General features: G+C 43.5%; 1 protein-coding gene across 3 annotated transcripts; it reads right to left on the minus strand.

The window, feature by feature from the left end:
- Positions 1–964: 964 nt before the first annotated feature.
- Positions 965–27580, minus strand: HIPK1 (homeodomain interacting protein kinase 1). 3 transcript variants are annotated; one of them, XM_072886273.1, is made up of 16 exons: positions 27304–27580; positions 25375–26452; positions 19625–19748; positions 17327–17446; positions 16478–16564; positions 15455–15639; positions 14992–15154; positions 14391–14613; positions 13391–13512; positions 11627–11761; positions 8918–9057; positions 8552–8734; positions 7758–7973; positions 7238–7476; positions 6711–6847; positions 965–5693 (listed from the first exon to the last, which is right to left on the minus strand). In XM_072886273.1, exons 2-16 carry the CDS (start codon positions 26448–26450, stop codon positions 5211–5213), a joined length of 3633 nt encoding a protein of 1210 aa, XP_072742374.1. In that variant the 5' UTR covers positions 26451–26452; positions 27304–27580; the 3' UTR covers positions 965–5210. The 3 variants fall into 3 exon arrangements, with proteins under 3 accessions (XP_072742374.1, XP_072742372.1, XP_072742373.1); XM_072886271.1 differs by having other exon boundaries at positions 8918–9060; XM_072886272.1 differs by lacking the exon at positions 27304–27580 and adding an exon at positions 26866–26882 and having other exon boundaries at positions 8918–9060.
- Between the last annotated feature and the right edge of the window lie 9 nt (positions 27581–27589).

Consider the following 27589-nt stretch of genomic DNA (forward strand, 5'->3'; position numbering starts at 1 on the left):
CGCCAGACTCGCCTTGCAGACTGTGTTGGATGCAGCCCAGACACCCCTCTGGGCAAATGCAGGGACCCTTGGTCCAGCGCGCGCAGGCTGCTGGGTCCAGGGAGGGCCTGGGGGGTGCAGGGTGCCCCCGGGACCCAGGCACTCGCACCAGGCAGGGGGCTTTGGCAGCCGTTTCCTACCACGACTGCCCCTGCGAGGACACGACATCTGAGAAGAGCCCTTCTTCACTGGCCGTCTTCCCCATCATCCCGCCCAGAGGCTTTCAAAGTGCTCCCTGGGGAAGCCCAAACAGCAAACGCAGCCTTCCTCTGCGCTCCCCGCCCCACCACTGCCCAGGCTCGGCCGGCGTGGCACCGGTGTTTCGGGAGGGCGAGGGACTCTGTCCTCGCCTCCCGCTGAGGTCTTCCTGGGCATCCAAGTGTCTAGGAAGATCAGAAGAGAGAGATTATTTTCGGCACCTCTGAGCAGCATCTAACCCAAGCGGGGTCCAGAGCAGAATGGGCGGCGGTACAGCAGTACAGCCACCTTCAGCGGCCCTCAGAGCACCTAAGCCAGATGTGCAAAGTCAAACACATTTATGAACGTGAACCAAGGTGATGGGAAAGCTTTTTTCACTTGAGAGACTCCTGATCCCGGTTTCCCCCCATGAGCACCGCTGGCAGCCGCAGAGCCCGGGGACCCCCGAGCCGTGGCACAGCAGCTGCCCAGCCGGCACAGCTCGCCGGCGGCCGGTCCTGCCTCGGCTGCTCGAGCCGGGGCCTGGCTCCGCTGCCCCGCACGGTGCGACACGCGCTGCCTTTGCTCCGAAACGAGCTTGCCGAGGATCTCGCATCGCACACTGCCCCTGAATGTACAGTTGCACCACGCTGTCAGCAGCAAACGATTAAGTTAGTGCTCATATTTCATCCCGAATATGCCAAAACCCCTTTTCCATCCCCTTTAATAGATCAAGTGACCAAATGAATAGAGTACAGAAAATTAACCCTTTTTATTGATGCATTGCAATTGTTCTACATTTTTACCATATTATGTAGAAAATACTTAAAATACAAGCTACTTTGTAAAACCAAAGACAAACATTGAATCCAAAGATAAACTATGTTTTCACAATGGACCCTTTTCCCATATAGTTAGTATTAAATTTTTAAATATCTATTTCTTTTGTTAAAATGATTTTTACATACCCCCTAAGTACATCAGCAATACAAACATAGATCAGTAATTGTCAGAAACTACCTGTATCTAGCGTCTTGTAAAAAGGAAGAGCACAACCATAAAAGAAAGTTAAATTTTACACAGTAACTAGCATATCAAATACATTTAATAAAGTAGGAATTCCATTGCAATATCAAGGATTCAAGCAGAAATACTAACATTACATATAATGTACTGCTACATGTAGTGAGATAGATATATTTCAAGCTGAATCTGAAATCACACATTATATAAAGTTTAGCAACAAACAACCATGTGGACATGCGGCACCATTCAGAAGTTTAAATAAAAAGAAAGCAGGGCTGTGCCAATCCTGTCATTTAGAAGCAATTTAGTTTCATATACTAAAAGAAATTGCTGAGTCAGAGGTAATTACTGCATCCCATCAACTAGGTGCTAAGCAGGAAAGCCTCAGAAGTTGCCTCTGCAGTGGCTATCACAGCTGCGAATACAGGTCAGGTAATAGGAACAACCGATTTAGCAGTTCAAGAATCACACAGACGAGTCTAGGTGGGACCACGGTTATCAAATATTCAAAAGGTGAATCCCAAACTAGTTTTAAAAAAATTAAAGAGGACTCCAATTTCTATCCAGAGATAGCACATTTCTTTCCAAAGTTTGTGTAGCGGCTCTGACAATGAGGAGAGTCAATTCTTTAACCTAATTTGAAGGCTGGGCGTGCATGGGAAGAAGGGATGTATCTCCTTAGAGCAGACTACGATACACTTAAATTGGGCAACACATACTGGGGCTGGACTGGGATCCGCCACGCTTGTGAGGCCAGCGCCAAGATGCCAATCTGGCCAGGCTCGGATGGGCTTTTTTGTTTGCTTGGTTTATGCTGCGTATCACAGAGCAATTCCACGGTAATCGACAACTTGTTGTAAATGGAAGCTTGTTTGTTGTAAGCCAGCTCACTGTTGTAAACAGCTGTTGTAAGCCAGCTCACTGTTGTAAACAGCTGTTGTAAGCCAGCTCACTGTTGTAAACGTTTCATTTTACCTATGTCATTTCCATCTTGTCCTCCTAGTTCCAATACTTTTGGAAGCTTGGACAGTGGAAGAGATGACACCGTGCTTTGTGAATACATTTGATTGGGTTTAATTACATGATAAGGACTCTAAAGATCATTTTAATCTGCTTTTTTGGGGGGGGAAGTGGGCAAGCTCTTCTCAAAATTATTAGCAGATCTTGCTAGAGGTCTTTTTTTCCTGTTAGGACTTCAGGGAAAACACTTTACTATTTGTGAAACAGGGAATAACATTTTCCTGAAACAGGAATTGGAGCTTGTTTTGCCTTTTGATGGAAAGGCACAACTCTGTACCCAAGAGGTATCTCAAGGCAAGTACTGAACACAAGCAATGCAATATGGAAAAAAGTAAGAAAGTGCCTACAGCAACAAACAGCATCGTTTACACCAATGATGTGGAATAGCAAGATCGGCTGGTTATCCGCACACTTACAGAAGTGCTCTGACTAAAACCACACTGAACAGCAACATCGCTAATGCTACCATCCAGTTCCAAGGTCTTTGACCCCTCTGTCGAAAGAGATGCCAAACCTTGAACAGTTCACCAATTTCAGGTCAGTCCAGACCTTCTTCTATCAATAACGTGGAATTTCAGAAATGACTTTTGCACTTCTTGTCACATACCGGTCAGAGAACTGGCCTCTTTTCCACTGGGACGGCACATAAACTGGGATTCAAGGTTACCAAAACCTCTTATTGCTGCAGTAATACGACCGCTCAAGCCAGTTTATCATCCATTTGGACAAGATACTTAATCTACGTACTGAAGATGAGAAATAATTCCTAGTACAAGGGACCCAGGAAAACAAAGTGTAGTTTAAAAACTGCACTGACTATCCAAAATGAGTATTTCCTCTGAACACTAACTAGGGCTACAGCTGACAAACCTTCCCAACAACTCCACATTAGCAGTAGCATTATAAAACTTTTTAATGGTATTATGTGCTTTACAGCAGGCTCTCTTTGGTATAAATATTCTATCACCAAGCTAGCAATATTTTACAAGAAATGTCTGCTATTAACGTGGGGGAAGGTAACGCCATACTAATCTAATAAAAAGTGATTGCACATATTTAATCACTTCTGCAATATTAGACTAAACATTCCAATGCATTCCCAGCACTACCTTATTCGAAATGCACTGACAGACATCTAACAGTACATGTGCCATTTGAAGGAAAAGCTTTAAGGAAACATCGCTTCACTCCGAACAAAAATGTAGCTTTTTATGATAGCATTAAAACTGAGAACAATGCACCTATGCAACATACTGCTGTTCTTGCTGTGATAAGCTTAGTGAATTGCTTCAATTCGACGGGGGCTTGCTGGTCCCTCATAAGGCAAGCTCACTGTAAACTCTAGTCACACTACATCATCATTTAAGGCACTACAATAAGGGGACACACCAAACAACTCTTCATCACACATACCTGTGCAAAACAAATCAGAAGGTATCCTTTCCTCTCACGAAGCTCTACTCCTCTCTCAGTGCTACAGTGATGAGCTCTAACCATTGCATTATATCACATACATTCCAACATGAATCAATTCATTTTGGTTTAAATACAAAGGATACATCAATTCCATCCCCAGGAACGTTTAAGAAGACAAACACTAAGTACAGAGTTCAAGTATAATCACTACACATTTTGATTACAAAGACAACATTTGGGGTTAGCAGGAAGTTTTGCTTGTTATATTTTTCTAATCAATATGTACATATTTCATTTTATGTAAAATATTAAAACACCACCAATACAAAACTTCTAAAATAGTTTTAAATTCAGTAATAAACTTTAAAATCTGGATTTTTTTTTCCTTTTTTTCTTTCTCTTTTTTTTGCGATTCCTACATGCATGTACTGTATACAAGTCTTATTAAGAGCGCTTTAAAGTAGCTGTTGACATATCCAGGAGGATACGCTCACAGGAGTATAAAAAGCTGTACACATCAATACAGTGATGTTTCATTGTATTTCAAATTTGACTCCCTCCTAAATGAATCATGTGAGGAAAAATATTAAGAAAAACAGAACAAAGAAAAGCCCTGTGCTTCTGTGAAGGAATCCAGCTCCGTTATAGGGCCAGCATCTAATAAGTTGCAGAAACCAAATTTTAGAGCAATGCTGCACTATTCATTCTCAACCGAAGACTACAGCATCCTGACAAAGCTGCTGAGTTCTGTTACACAGTGAGATCTTGAATACAGTTTGAAAAACTTAGAAGAATTCTGCAATGAATGCAATAAAAATTCAGCTGTGTTATGGAGACACAGAATTTCAAGAAATTTCAAGAATTTCAAGAAAAGAAAACAGATTTCAGGGTTTACATGGACTCCTGAATATATAATGTTGCTAGTACAAGGCAGCTGCCTCTACCAGTCCTTAAACAAAGCAGAGAAGTAAACAAAAAACTTTGACAGTAACATATACGGAGATGTAATGGCTTTTGCAGAACCAGCAATTTGTTAGAGACAAAGTGAATTAGAGAACAAATGGTAAAATATTAAACTTGATTTTAAAACTGCCCCAGCAACATAATGAGATAAACGTGCATTACATTTTTAGTGGCAACATGGATCTGTGCAAGCTGCTAAAATATAATCTGCTAGTCTTTTTGTTTAAGTTATACAAGTTAAAAAAGTCATCAGGATCTGTCTTCCAAGACACTGATTTTCTTTCCCCTTTTGATTAGCACAACAGAACAATTTTAAATAAATGTGACCATGAACTTTTTAAAAGCATCTATAAAAAGTAAGTAGAATTTTAAAAACTTAATTAGTGACCCTCGTACTGGTAACAAAGCATGCTGCTCAGTTAGTGACTGAACTCACTAGAGACATTTTTGAACAACATACAACCAGCTCAGGGAGAAACAAAAACCAGGCAGTCATTACCAGGTAAAGGTTCACCTGAAATCCTTCTCCAATCTCTCAGGCCTATTGCAGGACAGTGCTTTACTAGGAACTACAAGTATGAGTACTGGTTGATCTTTGTAGGGCTCAGCGGGTATCCAGTGTAAATAGCAGATCCTCTGGAAGCACCAATATAGGACTGGGGAGCAAACTGGTGTTGGTACTGGGCAGGTGGAACATTTGCAGAAGTCAGCAGACTTGGACCAACACTCACAGGGACCTGGTGGACAAGTGTGCTAGGGTGGGCAGCGTAGGTGTGCCGCGAAGAGCCCTGAGGGGAGAAGAGGTGGGCGATGGAGGTGGTGGAGCCCAGTGTTGCAGCAGTGGTTGGAGCGTAAGTGTACATATGTGGCTGGCTGGGCAGGTGTGCATTCGCCGTTGCTGCTGCCAGGTGGGGATGCACTGGGCTGCTGTGCTGAAACGTGTAGGGAGCCTGAGAAATAGTTGACGTGAGGGGTGCCACATAAGCTTGCTGCCTACGTGGGACAGCATTTCCACTTCTCTCCTGTGAGGCCAGCACTGTTGTTTGCTGGTTCTGCAAGGAGAAGAAGTAAATAAGGTTAGTGGCTACCCTCAGGGAAAAGTGCAGTGGACAGGAGGCAAGCAAGGAAGGGTCACAGCAAGAGCCTCCCCATCAACACCTCCGCTCTAGCTGCAGGGCTGACACTTCTGCAGATCCTCCCCTCCCAGCTCTGTGAAACCCTCACATAAATTTGAGAAGGGTTACTGCAGTTCCACTGAGACAAAGGTTACACTTTTCCTCTACAACGGGATCAAACTGCCACACCTGGGGTACCACAATACACAGCTGTACAAGTGCAGGCAGGTCCTAAGACTGGCCCAGCCCTTGAACTCCTCACACATCTCTTCTTCTGTACCTCAGTGAGAGTGGCAGCAGGGCTGCCCTGTTTTAGCACAACAAAGTCCGTCTTGTCCCCATGCCAGAAACAAACTGGAGGTGTAACACTTCCTCTCTTCTGAAAGGCTACTGCAGCTTGACTCAAACATCAAGAGTAGTGACACAAATTGAAGTGAAACCAATCTCTAAAAGTTTCAAGGGAAGTCAGGTGCTAATTGTTAGTTTGAGAGACAAGGTCCAGCCTTAATCTCCTGGTTGGGCCTTTGTGGGACCTAGAGAAGGAAGGTAAAGCACAAAAAAATCTCCTCACACTTCTGAGTGCCTTCAAGGCTACTCTAATTCAACAGCTGGATCCTGGTGTGGCTCTCCCACTCGAGTGGCAGGAATGACTCACTGCAAGGCAGGTGTGACTCAAGAGCACAAAGAAAGAATATGGACGTAACCATGCTTCCTTCTCCTGCCCTCTGGTACAGTAACAAATTCTTTGCCTTGAGAAGCTTCACCTATACTCCCTGCAGGGTTTACCCTACCCTGCATAGCCACAGGACAGAATCAGCTTCAAAGACTTAATAAGGTAGCAGCTATTGATCTTCTTGCAAGCAAGTCATTCTCCCTGCCATACAGCAGGTAGTGTTTCCAAAGCAATTCTAAAGCATCACATTCAAGGGTCAGCAAAAGTCCCTCAGTGCTTACCTGGCTGAGATTGAGAGGCTGCACACCATTTGTTACCACGCGATGTGAGCGGTACCCAGTAGGTGTTATACAGCATCCTGACGACTGCCCACTCACAGAGGCCACTGGCTTGGTCTTACTGGTGCTGCTCAGGATGCCTGAAAGATTTCAAAACTTTAGTCCATTCTTCCCTTTCACATGCCATGCACTGTGATAACCAGCTTAGGTAACCAAAGAATGCACGGGGACTATTTCCATATCCGAGCCTTTTCTGCAATTACGATTTAAAATCTGATCACACTAGAAATCACTGGGAATTTTTACAGATCTTTCTAAATGCAGCCAAACATATATGAAAGGTAAATCTACCAATGAAACTGAAAACAGACCAAGGCTTGCACTCTCAGAACAGCAGCTGTGAAACCTAAAGCTGCTGAAGACCCAATGCAGATAGTCCAAAACTGTGAGGACAAAGCTGTCAGGGATAAGACAGCATCTGAGCCTTGGCAAAAACTCCTGAGCACAGTAACCTAAGACAGCATGCCTACCTGAAGCTTGGGTAGCTACAATGCAGTCATTGAGCTGTGTTTTCAGTGGTGGCACGATGATAGTCCGAGAGCTGGAGCTGTCAGCTGCTCCTCTACTTGGCAGCTCCAGGGCACCACCTGCACTCCTGAGAGAGGAAAGTGGGTCTGTGGCGTAGGGGCTGTTCAGGGAGGAGTCGGAATCAGGGGAGTCATTAACAGTAACGTAGCTGATGACATTGGATCTCTGCTTCATACCCAAACTGCAGAGGGAAAACAAAAAAACCAACAAACAGGAAACATTCTAGTTTTTACCACAAGATACAGGAGATCTCCCTCTGGGATCTCATACCCTCCCTCCTTGTCAGATGAATTCTGATTAACTAGAGACACAAACAGCAGAGCAAACATGATGCAGAATTTTCTGTCTTATGCAGTGCTTCTTAGCCTAGCCAGGGCTTTGCACGTAGTGTTCTCTACTCTCCTTGATGTTTGGGCTGAGCTCAGGACAAATCAGTACTGGCTGCCTAAATGAACTTCCTACCTGGCAGGTTTGTATTTGCTGTCCTCTTCCTCATCAGTGTCGCTGCGAATGGTGATGACACTGACGGGTGGGCTTGGAGTGTCTGGGATCACAATGGGCTGGTGCTGCTCCTGCACTGGGACGAGCACGTTGGAAGAGGAGGAGGTGGAGCGCAGAGGACTGCTCCCAATGAGCGAGTAAACTTGGGAGGGCACAGTCTCTAGAGTTGAGCTGGGCCTGAAGGAAAACCAAATTAGTATTCAGCTATGTGTCAGCAGGCTGGGACAAACCAGCACCAGCATGAAGAACAGCCAGGCTCCAGCAGGCTGGAGCACACATACAACAAGAAATGTCTTGAAATACACAAAGAGAACATCAGTGCAGAAGTCATACAGGAGCGCGCCATAGAACACATCCCAGAAGGCACCAATGCACTCAGTGATGCTCTGAACAGGACCGATTAATCTGAACACTGCCAGAAATCTGCTACCCCTTGTTAGACAGATGTCAATTCTGTCACTTGTATTGCTATGGCACCAACACACCCTGAATGTGTAAAATCCCCCCCCCCTTTGACCAGTACAGTAAAACACTTGGTCAACCATGTTCCTTGCACTCTCACTGAAATTAATATAACTTATATCAGTGACTATGGTACAGAAACTTTTTCCAAGACATCTTTAAAAGCAACCGTAGCACGTTAAAAAGTTATGCAGACAATGCCTCTGTGATCAGAAGACCAGTTTTTCACACCATAAAGGCAACCTCCACAAACACACCCACAGTCTTTCTATGGCTGGGAAAGGAAGCCTTACTTGGCTGTGCTTGGTGCTGGCTGCTTGTTCTTCTTTGCTGGAACATTGCTGCTTTGCTGCTGCCGAACAACATGAGCAACTCCAACATTCAGAGGCTGCGCTGTAGCTAATGTCACGTGGTTGGTCAGTAGTGATGGCTGTTGCATGAGAGTGCTATACTGATTTCCATGGGAATGTGCATTCCTGGGGCAGGAAAAAAAAAAAAAGGAAAAGACCCAAATCCCATGACTACACTGCAGGCACCACAAGCTGCATCGAGCCTCTGTGTGATTTTGAAGGGAAGGGAGAAATTCTGTGCACTGCAGGCAGTACTGCGACAGCACGTATTTCCGTTCGGCATGGAGTTGGACCCTGTGCAATCCCTACCTCCAGTCAGCTAATTGCTGGCTGCCGCCGATCGTCTCCGGAATCACAGCCGCTGGCTGAACAGAGTTGTGCAAAGCAACCCCTGGGAGCTGCTGCCAGGTGGAAGGAAGCAGTATCTGCTGGGTTCCCCCAGGCCAGGCCTGCTGCAAAACAACAAACAGATACACAGGTTCACTAGATTTCAGTTCCTACCGGTGGAGAGAGATATTTGTCCAAGCAATAAATGCACTGGCGTAGATTGTTAGCTTGCAGAGATAACGGCACATCATTGTACTTTCTCAAAAGGTCTCAGTACATTAAAAGAACAAGAAAACCAGAGAAACAAGCTTCCCCTGACACTTTGCTAACCTTTTGTATCACAGGTGTCACCTGGGGAAAAGAGTGTTAATATTGTACTGCAGAATGCAGCCAGATATTGTACTGCCAGATGCAGCATGAGCGTTCAGGACTGTTTCTACATTTAAGTTTATGCACACTGCTCTGCTGAAGGATTCCAAAATATGAAGCCAATTTGGTCCTTTCTGTTTTTCAGCCTTACAGGGCTCACACTGAGAGAGCTGAGACAGTGTTATTGCTGTGGAAATTCACCCCACCATAAATACTTTTTTCATAAAAGTATTTATGAAAAGCCACACTGAGAGAACCATTTAGTTACAAGGGACATATGTGAAGATATTTTCAATTCATTAATATTATTAATGTTCCTGTCCAAATTGACAAAATGCATTTTTTTCGGGGAAAAAAACAAACAAAAACCAAAATAAATTTGGCAGTACAATATTTCTATGATTTTGAAAATATATGGCTCTCTTTATTGCAGTTTAAACTGCAAAACCATAAAAACCTGCTGTTTTAAATACAATATTTCTGCAAGTAACAGATCCACTTATTACAAATACCGGTTCCAAACAAGAAGCCTTCAAAGCAGAGAACTGCTAAAACCTCTGCCAACATAAGCGGAATAATAATAATATTAAAAAAAAAAAAAAGAGAAATATGTTAAAAGTCACACCATGCGTCTTTCCAAAAGCCAACACCTGCACAAGACAAAGCAGAGAGTTTAATACAGCAAGATATAAATTCCCAATGAGAGGCAGAAATCGGGCCTTCCAAGCGACGAACTGTTTTGACAGAGGAAGGACAAAAATATGCAAAGCTTAGCGAATGGCTAATGCAAACTCAGGGGAAGCAGCAAGGGAGAAGTGTCGGAAGCACTAAAGGTGAGCAAATTCACGCCAAAGGCTCCCAGAATCCAAACAGAAATAGTAAGTCCTCCAGAGAAACTCAGAATCCAGGCTCATAGTCTGGAGACAGCTGGCTCCGATCTCCACTGCTGTACAGGGGAGTTGAATGTCAAGTCCACTGCACACACATAGGAGAATAGAATTTGCCTGTTGAATCAAAAGCCCAAATACACTTTTGAAAACATCACTAACAACTCACTTGTGTCCCAAGCTCTGCTACAACCACCCCTTGCTGTTTTCAGAGCCTAGATTGCAGCCTTTCAACAATCAAAATTCAAGAGGAGGAAAGGAGCGACATCCCTGGGTCTGTTTAGCTCAGAGCTGTGACCCAGGAGAACCCCACTCTCCTGCCTTCCCGTCCTCAGAAATAGGGAACAGTTAACTTGGTTCAGAAGAACTCAAATAGAGCGGGTTTTAATTTCAGTACAGGTATGACTTGAGCAAATTCCACTTCAGCAGAGGTCTCCCTCTTGGAAGAAAATGACACTCAAACTACCACTTTAAAGCCACAAGAAACAACATGGTTCACATAATGGAATGTGCTTTGAAAGACATGTGAGAATACCAGCACTTAAGTGCACTGCAATGTTTTCATAAGCTTCACTGATCTGATTCTGGAGTTTTACAATGACTTTTGTGGCACTTGCAAAGTTGTTCTGATGCAGGTGCCAAATGAATACAGAAGAGGACAATTTTGAAAACATATGCTTCTTAAAGGCGTGTTTATTCCCTTCCCCCATCCTTTTTAAAAATTGTTCCAATAGCCTAAAATCTAGCTATTGCCATTTTGGATACTAGAGCTCACCTTTAATTTCAACCAAGAAATAAATATGAATTGAAAGTATCTGTGAAGAACGGTATCTTTATCTGGATGAAGCAAGCTACCTGCGATTGGCTATAAATAACAAAAGGCCAGAAAATTATTGTCAATGTTCGACAGAGGTTAAGAGGAATCGACTGCTAAAGCAATACATTAAATAATTTGCTATCATTAGAGATTTTAGCCTGTGCTTAATGACCTGAAACATTTCTACATGCAAAGCAGCTTTACGCGTGTGGAAAACAAAATATATAGCTATCTTGCCAAGTAGTTCAAATTCTGGCCATCCAGGTACCTGTAGCAGAGTCAAGCTAAAGACCGATTCCTTTGTATTCAACAATCAAAAGGCAAAGATAGGATAGCAAGCGAAGAACAAGAACAATTATAACTCTTCTATAGTATAGCTTAGAAGAGCTTTATAATACTAGGCTAGTAAAAAGTAATGGTCAATGGATCTGGATTCTTTACAGAGCCACACTAAACGTCAGAGTCAGACAGTGCTTTAGCAATGTTGGGGAGGAAAACAACAAGACATTAAGATGTAGCAAGAACACAGCCACAAGATGGCACATGCTTCCATGCCCTCTGCAAGTCTAAGTTAAAACAAAAACTCAGTTAGTGAACACAATCAAGGGAGGCAATTACCAGTACTGCAGCCGTCTGTTCTACTAGCGCTGGCCGGCCGGCTGCGCAGTTCAGAGTAAAGGGGACCGCATACTGCGGCGTGATGGTGGCTACTTGAGGATGAAGAGTTGCTACCATTAGTGGTGTACAGCTTCCCTGAAATGTAGATCAGGCAGTGAGTGAAACACACGTACTGAGGCAGGATAAGTGGGTTCAGCAATAGGGCCAGAAAAGGTTTCACCTCACTGGCATTCTATGGTGCTTGAGCAGACTCCAGAATTGTAATGGATGCAGTGAAACCAACACCCAGACCCTCTGGGCATGTTCCTCTAAGCAGTTCCCTGAGGGGAACACAAGGAACAGGGAACTAGGGAACAGGATCTCTCCGATGACACAGTTAAAAAGTAAAAATGAGATAGTGTTCAGCGACTGATACTTTACTGGGTCCCAGAGAGCAAGTTACACTACATACACCGCACTAAGCCATAACACAAACTGCACCCCTAGCAGGACACAGCATTTACTATCGTACCTCCAAATTAACATACAGTACTCTTGGAAAAAGATAAACTAAGGGATTTCATAGAAGGCACAGTAGGTCTTTTGTGTCATGAAAAAGCAAAGTTATCTGTGATGAAACTACCAAGACACATATTAGTCCATCAAATGTCTAATTAAAACTAGATTCTTAGTGTACAATTTTCACTCTCAGGAAAGCAGGGTTTGGATTCAGGTGGGCCTCCTTCAAGTGTATTCTGCTTTTTGGATACCGTTACCCGTATAATTCTGCTAAACAAACCAGAGATCACAGAATCCCACCAAAATTATTTGGACTGAACAATCTAAAAATTACTCCTCTACAAGTAGGTCAGTAAGTATCATATACTGCCTGGAGAGTAAAACTAATAAAGTATGTGTTAGTGTCAGCAGAAAATAAAACTATGCAAATAAATAAAAGTGCACTTAATTATAAAGGCAATTACAATTTTTCAGTGAATAAAACCTGTGAATCACTGGGCACTCGCTATATATTAAAGCATTACTTTTTGGAAATAAAAATTGTTTCAACTTATGACACATCACTAATGTTTAAAATATAATTTTTTAGAATTACTTGTGAATTTTGCTATATTCATATCGCATATTGTTTAAACTGCAAACAACAGAACTAGGTATGTCATCGCTACACATCAATTCACACTAACAACGTAACTAACTGAGAAGGATTCAGAAATAATTTTGTTGATTTCAAGATGAAATTTTAACATGAGTAATCTGTGTTGCCACTTCTGTTTACTGGGATCTCGCTTCTCACAGAAATTATTTCTTCTAAAATTTGCTGCCACGTTTTTAAAGTGTAGGCAAAAACGTACACCACTACCTATAAGGCAGTGTACACCCGTGAAAAAATACAGCCTGTTTTTAGCAGCTGAAAACTACATATTTATTCCCATTATTAAATCAAACTCCTAAAACCAGGGAGGCATATGACACAAAATAGTTTAGACTTAAAATATTCCAGAAAAACAAAACAAAACAAGAAAACACTGTCTTAGACGTGATCTGCATTTAACCTTTCAGAGTGTTCTCAGAACCCTCTGCATTCACCCCAGCACCAGAGGGGCAGTCAGGTTCTCCTGGGCAGTGGTAGGAATTGCAGTTAACTCTAGGAGGGGTTTTTTTTGTTTTTGTTTTTGGTTTTTTTGTTTGTTTGGGTGGTTTTTTTTGTTTTGGTTTTTTTTTTTGTTTTTTTGTTTGTTTGTTTGTTTGGTTTTTTTTGTTTACCTGTGTGAGAACTCCAGACTGGATCTGCAGTGGCTGTGCTGCAGGTGCTTGTGGTACAATTGGGACAGCATTCTCCATCCTTACTGGGAACCCAGAATGCTTTGTAGTTGCCTGAAGTCCGGCTGTGGAGGACAAAAATACATCACTGCTAAGCTGCTTTTATTCCTTCTTTTTTTTAGTTTCTTTCCAAAATCAAATTCCTACCAGGTAAGGGCAGAAGACAGGGTGAGATGAAGAGAAAGAAAAGCTGTTCTCTTTGACAAAAGCATACTAATAGAACAGCTGAAGTAAATACTTCTGCAGTCCTGGTATGCCGAAGGGCAACGATGGACAACCAGTCCTCAAAAGCTTGGCTCTGTGGAAGTCCAGCCTTATTTTCAGAAACACAGATAACACAGACATCTAATTCTATGTTGCTTGAGACGAAGTTCAAAGTTCAAACCTTACACTATCAGTTCCCATTTCATATATAACCCTCCATACTAACACAATCCAGATATAAGCATAAATAGAGAACTTTCAGGATTAATAGAGCTATGCTTGTGCCAAGCTCACTTATTTGCAATCTGTGACAATTTGTTGCTAGCAAACTACACAGCTGCATCAGTGCTTGTGAGCTGAGACTCAAAGACCAGATATTCACTCCTGACATACAGAACACAGCACAACGCTTTCTTATTTTCAGATAGGTCTGGCTCCTCTGTTCACTGCTTTCTGTGGAATGCTGTTGTGTTCAGTTTGGGGGTAAAAACTGGTTGAGCAACCAGATGAAGACTGCAACCTAGGCAGGCAAGATACTGTCACCTGTTCAAGCATGACCTGGAAGAGAACCAAGTTGTCTACACACGTCTGACCTGATTCTGCACTTACATCTGATGCAAGAGTACTGTGTGACATGCACAGAGTGGTCTTCTGTATTTTCTCAATTTAGTGCAAATTACAACTTCTCATTTGTACCTAACTGAAACCATGGTACCATACAAAAGGTTTTTCCGCTTACTCTGAAAAGCAGGGGGACAAACAATGAACGTTTGCTGGAATGGGTCAGTCTGCGTGCAGATCTGGGTGGTTCCAGGTTGCAAGGAAACACTCTGCTGTGCCACTCCTGCAACTGGTGCTGCAGATGATGGATACAGAGCAGACTGATAGTTTAGCAGTGAGACGTCCGAGTTTGCCAGGGAAAGAGTAGCAGCAGCAGTAGAATTGGAAGCCAATACACTGGCCTGGGGGGGTTGGGAAAAAAAAAAAATCAGATTTATCACTCATAGTTGTTATAAAACAAACAACAGGAACCATCAGTATTATACTATGAAGGAAGCACCAGGAAAAGGTTTTGGGTAAAGGGCATAAGACAACACAGGAGAAAAAACATTAATTGCACCGACCGTACTTACGTTGCTGAACTGACAGGCAAATATGATTACGTGAAGTAAACAGACTGCCTTGGCCTGAGTTTTGGAAAATTAAATTTCAAGACAAGACTACAAATTCTGGAGAGCAATTTAAATATAGTATTTTGCAGAACAGGATTTGGCCTGAAGGCACAAAGTTAGACTACTCCATTTCTTTGCTTAGTATAAAACAACTAAAAGATGCTATACCTGATTGTGTACTGTATTGAGCTGGTTGTTAAAGCTCATTGTCAGATTTGTGCTTGTATTAGGAGCAACATGAGTCGTGAATGGGCTCTTAATCTGATTCACTGTATCATACATATTAACTCTTCGCTTGCAGATCTCCATGTTCTGAAAGCAAGATTTCACACTGAAACAGAATGACAGAAGGAAAACGTCAGATATGTAAAAACAGTACAATAGAGACATGACAGATTCCCAACTTTATGCACGTGCTTTAGGTTTAGGTTCTTTTTTTTTTTAAACCAACAAAGAATGTCCTAAAACATGAAAAGGAAGCTTATGAACATTCCATTCCTTATACATGCCATTGTTATTTTCAGATCGGCCAGAAACTGCAGAAAACAGCATTAACAGAAAGCAGAAAAGTGCTATTCTGTGTTTCCAATAAGTCCTCCTGAAACAAAACAAGAAATCTAAGGAAGCCTACTGATTACTGTGTGGGAAATCCAGTAGATGTGTCATTGTCACAAATGGATGGTTCAAAGTCTTCAGTGGAGTAATTCTCTTATCTGCATCAATTGTCAACATTTTCTTCAACAAATCAATATATTCCCTTCGGTCAGCCTTCTCTGCCAACATGTCAGTCCCTTCTAAGTCTGTAGACATATTCACCTGCAAAATAAAATGAGAGTAGTTCATACAAACATCAAATTAATTGCTACCTAACAATTCAGGAATTTCACATCACGCAGAAATATTTATTAAGCATTTCTGTCTCTTAGCCAGCTTAATTCTAGGTACTACAGTGCTAACACACAACCTTTCCCTTGCTCATTCTACAAAAGGAAGTCAAACTTACACATGGAATTCTCATCTCAACATGAAGTTGGCCAGTTCAATAGGTATCAACCAGGCTTCATTCTCCACTGCCTGGCAATATGCCCTCATTTTTTGTGTGGGGCTATAAGGGGCTAGCAAATCAGAATGGCAAGATTCTACATTCTCTGCACAGATGTAAAGTGATGGTAACAGCTACAAAAGCAATAGAAAATTGAGACCAAAATATTTAAGGCCTCATAATATTAAAAACATTGAGATATTCCTTCATTTTACCTCTAAAAATAGAATGAAAAAATAGAATGATCTGTAGTTCCTGTCAACATTTCCAAAGTTCAATAAGAGGCCTAATCCTATAAACACATCTGGAGGTGCTTAGCTTTCCTGCTGCTTGACTACTTCTAGCGATAAACAGGCTAAGCACATTTGTTGCATCTACCAGATCAAGGCCTAAGAAAAAACAAGAAATTTCTAACAGCTTCATAATTAACATTTTAGTAATCTTTAATACAGTGATTTCTGATGCAAATTGGCACCATGGCAAACCTAAGTCAGGGTTCTCAACAGCATGTGGAAGAGGGCTGCTCCGGCACAGGAGCCTCATTTTTAGAGATGCCAATAATGTATGTAATTAATGTGATAGTTATCTGTGTGTTACAAGATCTCCACGCACCTGCGCCATATCATCCAAACAGTTGAATATATATTTCCGAGCTTCTTTTGATTTTATTCCTGTCTCCAACTCATGTTCTTCTGGAGCCTATAAAAGAAACCATTTGTTAATATAAACTGAGATATCGCATATCGATAAAGAAAAAGCAGCAAGAGAAGAGCTGAGCCAGGTGATCTTTTGCCTGCTTTAAGACAAATCACATGCCAGTAGGCCAGCCATGGGTTCTCATTTCCTCAACTGGAAAGATCATCCATTGCAAAGCTGAATTAACAACAGGATGACTTCATTTCAAGGCTTCATTAGGTAGTGCGCTAATGCCAGAAGAACTGAAGATTTCTGATTTAGGAAGAGAAGCAGCTATAAATATTTTAAATCCCTCTTTTGCAAAGAAGAAAGGCAAAATCCCCTTCCTTTTGCTGCTCAGCTTTAAAGGCAAATGAAGTGTACATCTGATGCTTTCCTGTCCTCTGCCAATACACAAATAGATTTCTGTTAAACTAACAAACACCATCATGAAATACTCCCTATTTTACTCTTTGTGTTGTCAGGAGATGACAACAAGATGACATACTTCACCAAGACTGAGCAGGCCATAATAAGTAACCATTATCTCAATTACTTTAACACCCACTCTTTGCTGGTACTATCATGCACAGCTGCTATTGTTAGATGAGTACCAGGACGTATGCACAGTTTCTGAAATGAAATACACAAATCAGCTATATTTGAATGGCATTTCAAATCCAGTCTTCACTCAGAATGTTTTCACAGCACACTAAAACTAAGAGTGAATTTATTTCAAGTCCTCAACAAACAAAACAGAATTGGGAACTAAAAAGACAGACAAACCTTTAGCCTCCACAGTGGGTATCCCAAATTTGGATCTCTGTTAAAAAACCTGCTTGTTTTCGTTCCTGCACTGAGAAGATACTCCGCTGGAAGGCCTTGAGTTTGTGAAATATAACGAATCTAGGAAAGAAAATTAAAAGAATGAGGACTCCCAGTATAAAGAACTCATAGCTAATAGCATAATTATCAGCCAGGTTTGTTCATAGCAAATACAAAATAACCTGTAAATAAAGAATGCCCAGATAACTGAAACTGCAAAATTAAAGGGACTATCTAAGTACTTATAAGGACACTTAACTTTTTCAATCATATTATCTGCAGAAATTTTAGGTTTTAAATACAACTTTCTTATTTTATGGAAATATTTTTTGCCCAAGTATATGTGAGCAGACTGTAAGCTTTTGAGACGTGGATGAAGTAACACCAATAGTCTTTAATATCAGCAATGCAAGAAGTACACATTTTGAGAGAAAAATACCACAGAAGTTACCATGTATGTATATATAATTAAAGGCATAAGTACGCAAGAAACATTGCTGTAACTGGTTACATATACTCTAGGCACACAATTTGAGAATAATGTCATGGCAAAGCCCTCACTGATCAAGAAAGCAAGACCAAACCTCTAGTACAATCAGATTCTTACATCCTCAAAAACATTTAATATACTTTACATGTAACAAAAAAAATAGCTCAGAATTTTGGAAAATGCACCTGAATAGTTGTGACGGTATCAGTAAGACACTGGTAAAGAACTAACAAATAAAAAGGTATGCTCAAAAGGAAAGAAAATAGCAAGTTATGAAAAACCACAATAATAAGCTTTTTAGAATATTCCAAACGTTGCCCAATTGCTAATGCTATTTGCTCTCAAGATGTACAGTGAGAAATGTGACATCGCGTTTGTCATGACTCTCCCTTCAAAGGAGTCTATTTAAAAGTTTAAGAGAAAAACCCTGACAAGTCTGATTTATAAAATGTGGACTGGAAACACAGTGTTAAGGTAACTAGGCTTTGTTCGAATTACCAGTTATAGGTCCTTTAGCATGTCTCACTTGTTATTTGCAAAACTGCTATTCCACTGTGCCAACAACAGCTGAACACTGCAGGGCACTTAACTCACTGTTATAGCTTGTGATCCATACAACTTTATTGACTCACTTTTCATTTATGCCAGTGTGGCTCTCAAGTGTCTGCAGGTGAGTATTTTTTGTATCTACACAATAGTTCAGCTCAGAGTTCTGCCATTTTCATGAGACATAACTCTTGCTTTACAGCCAAAGGCTGTTTAAAAAACAATTGTAAATCCCATCCCAACCCATGAACTCATTCCTGGAGAAGTCCTCTCACAAGTTCTGCCTGAGCTTTGACTTGCTGCTGCAGAATCTCAGAAAACATGAAAGCAAGTCATCCCTATTTTTCAAGGACAATTCAGATATCAAAATCACACCTCATGCTGCCCCACAAAGGACTGCAAAATCCTGTCTATTAAGCAATGGAAAAAGCACCTCCTCCCCACCCACTTACATGACTAGATAAGGTTCTCAGAATTGCACAAAACTCAGCGTGCAAGGAAACCACCATGCTGTAGCTCAGTTATTTTCTAACTCATTCTGCTCATTAAGGTACCACTGTGCTTCCTTTGGAAATTTACAGTGCTGGGAAGATAATACAAGTAAATTTTCAAACTTAGTAAGTTTTCATGTATGTTATCACATAAGGAAAACTATACCAAGCATTGTAACAAGACACCACCATAAAAACCACAGTGGAAAAGTTACCCTCAAAACCCCTCTCATATAGACTTTTTGTCCTTTTATAGGCAACTGACTAGCCCAGGTAATAATGCTAAGTATCCACGGAAAGAACTAATTAGTTCAAGGTGCCTTTTCAGACTCTTGCCCTTGTATTTCAGAGACAGCGTGGGGCCCACACTTTGCATTACAAATGAGGGCTGCTGTAGGTATTAACAGGACAGGAATGATAGGCTTGCTCTGTCTCCACATGGAAAAACTGCCCTCATGGTAAAATTACAGAGGGCGTTTCAAGTCAGGACACACACCTCACTTCTGTTTTGACAGGAAGGTATTTCAACAGCTTTTGGGTTTGGAAGCCAGGGGGTTAACTGTAAATTGACTCTATATATTGGATGACTACAGAGAAAATGAACTTAAGATGACAGACAACAGCAATTTATACCAGATGAAATTTGACGTAGGATACATTGGGTTCAGAGGGTCCGGACACAGATCACTGTGATTTCATTTGAACATCCCCACATCCGCCACGCGCTCTCACCTGATCATACTCAGATGCTCCTGGATACAGAGGCCAGCCTAGAAACAGCTCAGCTATCACACAGCCCAGTGACCACATGTCAATAGCTTCACAGAACGGTAAACCCAGTATGATTTCAGGAGCTCTGTTAAAAAAAAAAAAAAAAAGTAAAATCTTCGACTCTGAAAGCATGCAGTTCTTTCCTATAAATTGCTCTGGATAACGCCCCTCTTTCTCTCCTCCAAGCACAAGTAAATCTGTGTGAAACTAAGTGGTTCACTTTAAAGCAGATGATGTTTCCTCAAGTAGCCTAACAGATCCAAACCTTTTTATCACTTAGAGGCACGGCTGGATTCGTTTTATTGCCGTGGCACCCTCCAACTCCTTGGTGGCCTTTATGCAACTGCGATACGAAGTTACTCCTTCAGTAATCAGTTTAATTACACCTGACAGTATGTATGGTGTGAAGCATCCCTGAGACAGCGCACAACCTACCCTAACAGAATTGGGAAGAAAAGTTATGGCAAACGGTGCTCAGACTTTTCTCAGCAGAAGGACTCAGGATCTCAGGTAACCATCTGCAGAAGGCTGCCTGTTTTCATGTGGAAAAGAACAGCATCTGCAGGGCCAGAAAAAGGAGCTCTTCAGAGAGCTGCTCAGTTTCTATCAGTGGGTTTTCATACAGGGTTTATTTGGAGAGTTTCGAGTTTAAAATGGATGGAGACACACAGCTGGAGATCGTGACTGCTTTGCAAGGTTGTGTTACAGGTTTCTGTGTACTGAACCACACCTAATGCAAAATTTACCTGTCTGGCCTAGCCTTTACGAGAAGGTGATGAAAAAAACTCAAACTCCAAGCAGGGTTTGCTTCTGCAAGAGGTTGGAATTTCAGGGAGATTTCTGTCTGGAACTGACTCATAACACAAAAGGATGTTTTAGTACAACTCTTCACCTACACACAGTTCTGAAACAAACTGACGCCGTTCTGCCAGGCTAAATTCTGGTCACACATTTGCATACAGCATAAAACCCAAGTGCTGCAAAAACCATGTGAGTTGGTGTGGGAATTTACTCTGGAAAGTACAGGAAACACAAAAACCCTGATCTTCTTCACGCATAACTAACACAAGCGCAAAGGAAGACAGAAAAGTCTTAAACTCCAGGCTATCTATTTTCTGGTCGTGACTCGGGTAGCATGCCCCAGGGCTTGCATGACATTTCTTGTGTTATGGTGTGAATATTTCTGTTGTTAAAAAAGGCTCTGAAACCAGTTCTGATTTTCTACAGAATTCTAAAAAACAGGGCTTGCATAATGTACAGGTGTCAACAGATCTGACACTCGCCTTCCTCAACTGTTCAACCTGAATGTACCTCCCAACTCTTTGCACATGGCAAGAAGTGACTCTCCAATTAATCACCCTTTGTGTTGTGGTGACGCAGATATAGCTTTGTTTTAGGTGACTACACAATTACCATTAGCCAGTCTCCAAAACAAATGCCCTCATCCCAGTTGCCCAGGCACATTGCCCCTGAGAAAGCACAAGATCTATCAAAAAAGACAGCTGAACCAGCTGTTTGCTGCAGTGAGGTCATACCTATTCTCTATCATTCAGCTTTAAAGCAAGGAGGCTCTTCTATTGTGTCTGAGCCCCGCAAAACCAGAGCCACGACATACCTTTAGTAATGAGAATAATAGATTATTTAAGCTGAGACATTCTGACACTCACTCTACTTGATCTGTTTCTGATCTGTTTCTACCTTCTTGTTTGTCTATCCCTGGCAGTAGTCGACTTTGGAATGGTTTCACATATGTGAAAATATAAAATGATTATGCAAATATTATAAGTTTCTGATATTTGAATGCTGAATGTCCTGCTAAACATTTATATTTTAAAGAACCATGCTAGAATAGATCCATCTTGCTATAGGCTAACAGGTGCAAACAAGAGGAATCCATTTCTGTAGCACTTCGGTTTTCACAAGCAGAGTGAGCATGGTGCAGTCATTCACACGGGACTTTCAGAACCCCACGTGCCATTAGTCTACTAGTCATCATCGAGAAACCGTATTGATCCTCTTGGTTATTCTACTTACGCAGGAATTTCCAATTCAGACAGGACCCAAACCTGTCATATAAGGAGCACTGCGTGCATGCATAAGTTTCCTTGGTTTGGACTGGCAAACAAACTAAAGTATAAGTGGCTGGTGGAATAAGCAGAGTGTGCTAATCCTTCACAAGTGCACTAAAAAAATCCCACCGATTCCAATGGAAAGAGAGATTACTGGCAACAACGGCTGGATGTGATAGTTTGTTAGTCTTTAACTACACACTGGAATAGACTTCGGTATTCCGAAACCTCAATACCAAAATGACAGTAAGTTGAACTCTATGCATTTTATTCCCTGAAACTAAGTAAATGAACTTCTCACAAGCCACCTGATTTCATTTTGATTGCAGGACAGAGCTGGTAAATCAGAATCTTTCTCGTCTCCCTTTACACCGCTATAATTAGCGGCCTTACGAGATGTGAGTTGAAACAGGACAACAGGCAGAAGTCCCTTTCATAGCTGGTCTGTCAGAGATTAAAGTGATTTTACAATCTTAAGCTCTCTGAAATAGAAATCAACAACATTCGTTCTTTGTATACACGCTTGCCAAACCCTGACTTCCAAAGTTGGCAAATATACTCAGGCACTCTCAGAAGAGAGAGGATTCACAGCAGTAGCGGAAAAATCTGAGACTTACTTTTAGCATTTCAAAACACACCATGTTTACACATGGGTCTTCAGCCCTCCCCCTTGTGAAGAATGACAGTAATATGAAGCTTGTACAACTGCAACGAGCAATGCAGTGAATAGCACGATGACCACTCAGAGCTGGATTAGCAAGCAGAAAGTTAGATTTGGCAGCATGCGCTGCTGCTTCCCAGGCCAACATGACTGGGACAGAAGTAGGTCATGTAGCCCAAAGCAGAGGTAAGAAGCAGATACTACTGCACTCTGCAAGCTCCCTCAATGCTCAGTGTCACCTTCTCACGGCCCAAATTGTGCAGTCCTTCAGCTTCGTACCTGCAATTTGCTAGGCGCCTCTACACTGACCCACAGGAAACATCAGGAGGCAGGGATCTGAGTAAGACTCACACGATGGCTGTACTTACATGTAACATGGGACATGAGTAAACCTCACTCTCTGAAGAGCAGGGAGATCAGTCTTCCCAGGGATTTTTCACTTCTGCAAGCTGTCTGCTTCCTTCTATTGTTTATCCTCCCCAGGGAGAACAAAAGCATCCATACCTTTCCACACCTGATGTAACAAGCATATACTCTGGTTTTCAGGTCAGGAATTACTGCTTATAGATCTCAGGACTGCCACAGAAACTAGTCACCACACAGACGCATGACTGACAGAGTTGGTCTACTCCTAGTCCACGCCTGGCTTCAGAGCCAAAGAATTCCTCATGGGCACTTCTACTCACACTTTAAGTCAACCACGCCATGGCAGTAAAACTGCCCTTCTTGACTGGGGTTACACTGCAGAGGCAGCAGTAACACCTGTGGAGAGAGGGAACCTGCCTCAGCCTTAACACGCTTGCCCTGACAAACCCAATACTACATCCCACCTGGATGTACGCTCCAGCAGCGTCACTGAGACCGATGCAAGTTGTCCAACTGCCAGAAGTACAATCAGAACCTGGAGTGAGCAGGGCTGTTGGACAAGATGACCTCCAGCAGCACTGAGCATAATTAATAAAGGAAGGGTTTTTTCCTTCAGGGTATATGTATCAGAAAATTCACCTCACAGTACCCGAGTTTGGCTGGTTTAGATGTCTCTACAGGAGACAGAGGTTACATAAGTGCCAGTAACAGGTATTAAAAACAAAAAAGTGAACACAGAACGAGAAGTTTATTTTTAATAGCTGACAGAGAACCAAATGAAGAATTGGTCTATACTGTTTTACTAAACACGGTATTGAAAAAAATTCCAACTTGGAACTCATCTGAACACTAATTTAATGTGAATATGGTTAAAGTAATCCAGTTCTCCAACAATAAGCTGGTTTCTACACCATGTCCATAAGTTCCTAGATTATGGATTTTAGTAATCATCACCATTAAACTAATTACATATCATTAAATACTAATTTCCACATCACAGTGTTCTTAACTTCAGTCAAGCAGACAGTCTTAAACACCATCTAATCTCAGGTTATTTGCCTTTCTGGCAGTGTCAGTCACCCTGCGTCAGGGAGGCGGAAGTGGCTTGGAGTTCAGTGCCGCACACAAAGATGAAGCAGACAGCTTCCTCCCTGGTAGCCCCTTTAAGATACTGATCATCCCTTGCTGCTTCTGTCTCAGCCAAATCTGTTTTTTGCGATATCAGAAACTGGAAAGCACTATATGCCTCCCCAAACTGCTTTGCTCACATGTGTTGCAAGTCAGATAGAGCAGATCCTTGATCAGCGGTCACCTCTTTCAATGCGACAACAACAAAATTAATAATGCATTTTAGACAGCAAGCATTTTAACAGAGCTATGGTGCATACAAGACAACTGCATTACAAAAAATAATAATCAATAGTTTAGAATTGGAAAGATTGGTGCCAACAAGCTGAGTGAAGATCACGAGGAACGGATTAAGAAAAGTCTATATCGCATGAAAGAAACAGCACGAAAAGCTGGTACTCAGTGTTGGGGGGTGGGGAGGTGGGGGGGGGCGGGGAACAACCAAGGGGGCAAGGATACAGGGATTATGAGGAATGAACAGAACAAGCCTACAAGCCAGGGCTTTAAACTGAAGCTAGGACAGGAAAGACATCAAACAGGGCAGAGACGCAGGGTGGGGTGGAGTGTCTCGAATCCTCTGTCTTGTCCCAGCTGGAAGGACTAGATACTAGTTAAGTTTTGCGTCAAGTGAGCTCACATTCCACTGAAAGCAACCCTGACACACAGCACAGACTTTTTCATGTCCCTTTGATGCCAGAAGTTCTTTCTGCATCCATTTATTGAAGTCTACTGCTACTTATATTGAAATACACACTATTAACAGAACCAAGGTGGAAGAATAATTGAGAGAAAAAGCACAGCTTGCTTTACCTAGAAAGTTTCTGAGTTTTAACATTTCTGCACACAGTTTATTTTTAATTCTTCGACAGGAGTAGGGTAGAAGCCATTCCTACATTTTGCTAAGGGAAGGAGAGATCTAGCTCATCCCTGTTTTAACAGAGCTACAGGTCTCACAAAAGCTTGACTTACCAAGGGTTGATACAGGAAGTCATGTGCTCATGAAGTGGGTTCAGACAAAGATGGAAGCAGAAGAAACAGGATAAAAAGAAATTGGCATCCCTTTGACTTCTCTCCCTTCTAAATGACCGTGGTTAATGGACTAGCTTCAGATCATGGCAAATAATCCAGAATGCACTACTTATTAGTAGCATACCACTTCCCCGGTTTGCTACTTCACACATCGTCACAAACTAGCGACAGGGTGAAATCAACTTACTGCACTAATGTGGGGTAAAAGGAAGGTATTGGACTGCACATTATGTCACGCTTGCAAAGCAGAAGTTGTATTAATTTACATACAAATTTCAGAAGCAATCTCCAGGAAACATGCAGAACAGTGGATAGGCTGATCATTTCCTCCTCCCCCCTCAACCGCGATTAGAGATGATGGCAGAAGAGTTTGTAGAAGCAGACCCCTCGCACCCCACCAGGATCGGCTTTTCTTTGCTCGCGCAGCGTATGAAAGTGAGCATTGTGTCCGTACTTACCTGTAATAGCGCGACTGCAAATAAGTGGAGCACACTGCTTTAGACACATGGCTGGCTGAACCGAAGTCTATGACCTTCACTCTGTAGGGCTGGCGCGCAGGATCCACCAGCATGATGTTTTCTGGTTTCAAATCAGCATGTATCAGACCCAAGCTCTTTAACTTCATCAAAGCAGTAGCCACTTGCTGCAGAATTGGCCGGATGTATTTCAGGGGCAACGGACTGAACTTATTTTGCTTTAAGAAATCATATAAGTTCTGTTCTAGCATCTCAAATACAAGGCATGTATGATTCTTGTGTTGAAAGCACTCATAGGAGCGAACAAAGTTATATTCGTCAGCATTCTCACTGCTCAAGCGAGAGAGAATGCTCACCTCTATCTGGCCCTGCCTAGCATAAGAAGGATGGTTCTTCAGGATTTTGATGGCTACAATCTCCTTCGTGCTACGTTTCCAGCATTTTGCCACCTGCCCAAACGTCCCTCGGCCCAGGAATTCCAAGACCTCGTAGCTGTTTGTCATAGAGCACAGGATCTCATGCTGGACCAGCTGATAATCCCCTTCACCACTGGAACTGCTGCTTTTAGTGGTTACCGTGGTGGTTGTGGCCGCAGCACCCACCGCAGGTCTGTTTTGCAGCATGAGAGGTGGATGTTCCTCAATTATCTGCACACTACCGTTGCTGTCGACCTCTTCACTTTTCCTTTTTAATCCACATTTTTGGTATGGTTCCAGTAAAGAAACGTTGCTCCTATGCGTTAGGGTTTGGCTGTTCTGGAAGGACGCTGTTGCACTGCTGCCTGTGCTGTCGGCTGCTGTAACCACAATGTGCTCAACTGAAGGAGCAGGGAGAAGGAGGTTCTGATCGTAAGCAGGGATGCTGAAATTGGCTACCTGATGAGAGGAGCTTGCTTGCCCTTGAGCTGCTGGGAGGTTTTTGCTGTGGGTATAATACTTGTCACTACTGCTCTGTCCTGAAACATCCCAGACAGAGGGCTCCACTTTCAGTTTCTTGGCACTGCAGAAGGCACTCGAGGATACTGACGGAGGGGAGAACACCTGCAGCTGTGAGGCCATACCTGAAAAGGGAGAGGAGAACTCATTAGGACTGCTTAGTGGCAGCAGGTTGCAATGGAACAAGATCCTCCATCTGCCCAAGAAACAGAATGACGAGTGCTTTTCTAAGCACGATATGGTGCCTGCCACCTAGGAAGGCAACATTTGAACTGCTGATCCTAAGGGGACCCTCAGAGCGAGGCTCTCCAGTGCATTTACCTCACTACCTACAGCACAAGCAGCAACTACTGCATTTTACCTCACTGCCTACAGCACAAGCAGCAGAGAGCTCTTTATCCAGCTTTCTATAGGCTAAAGAAATCCCAGCTCAAGATAGGAAAACCGTGCTGAGGAACGGAAGGCAGCACGGAGGCAGGAAGAGGCTGAGAGAAGTAAGACCACTTTCCTCCCGCCCCCCGGCCTGCTCCCCCTTAACTGCAAAAGCAGAGTCAACGGCACATCTCCGCCAGACAAGTCAGGCTTCCAACCGGACGCCGCTTCGGCGGAGCACACCCCCGGGGCAGCGCCTGACGCACGCCCTGAAACGCCACGACCCGCGGAGACGGCCACGACCCGCGGAGACGGCCAGGAACGCGCCGCCCGCCCGGCCCGGCGCCGGGGCGAGGGCCAGGGCCAGGCCCCGCCGCGGGCGCACAGCCGCCGCCGGCCCGGGCCCTGCCCTCCCCGCCCCGCCGGCCCGGACCCCCCCGCGCCCCGGCGCGGAGGAAGCCCGCAGCGCCGCCCCGCCGCGTCCCGCTCGGAGCGGGGGGCGGGCCTCCGCCGCGCGGGCGCCGAGGCTTCCCGAGCCCGCCGGGCCGCGCCGGCCCTCCCCACGCCCCGCCGCCGCCGGCGGGGCCCGCCCGCCCGCACTCACCGCCGGTGGGGGGTTCTCAGCCGCGGGCCGGACCTGCCTGGGGGACACACGGGGGTGCGGAGCCCCGCAGCGGGCGCATCATAGCCCCGCCACGGCCGCCGGCCCGGCCCGCTCGGCCCGCGCACGCCGGGGGGAGCCCCCAGGCCGCTCCGCCGCCGCCAGGCTCCGCCGCGCCCTCACGGCCCGGCCGGGCTCCCCCCGCCCCGCGCCGCCGCCGCCCGGGCCCGAGCGCCCCCTCCGCGCTCCCGCCGCGCCGCTCCGGGCCCCTCGGCCGCTCGCGCCAGAC

The sequence above is a fragment of the Ciconia boyciana genome, chromosome 23 (assembly GCF_034638445.1).
Source record: "Ciconia boyciana chromosome 23, ASM3463844v1, whole genome shotgun sequence".
Taxonomy (NCBI): domain Eukaryota; kingdom Metazoa; phylum Chordata; class Aves; order Ciconiiformes; family Ciconiidae; genus Ciconia; species Ciconia boyciana.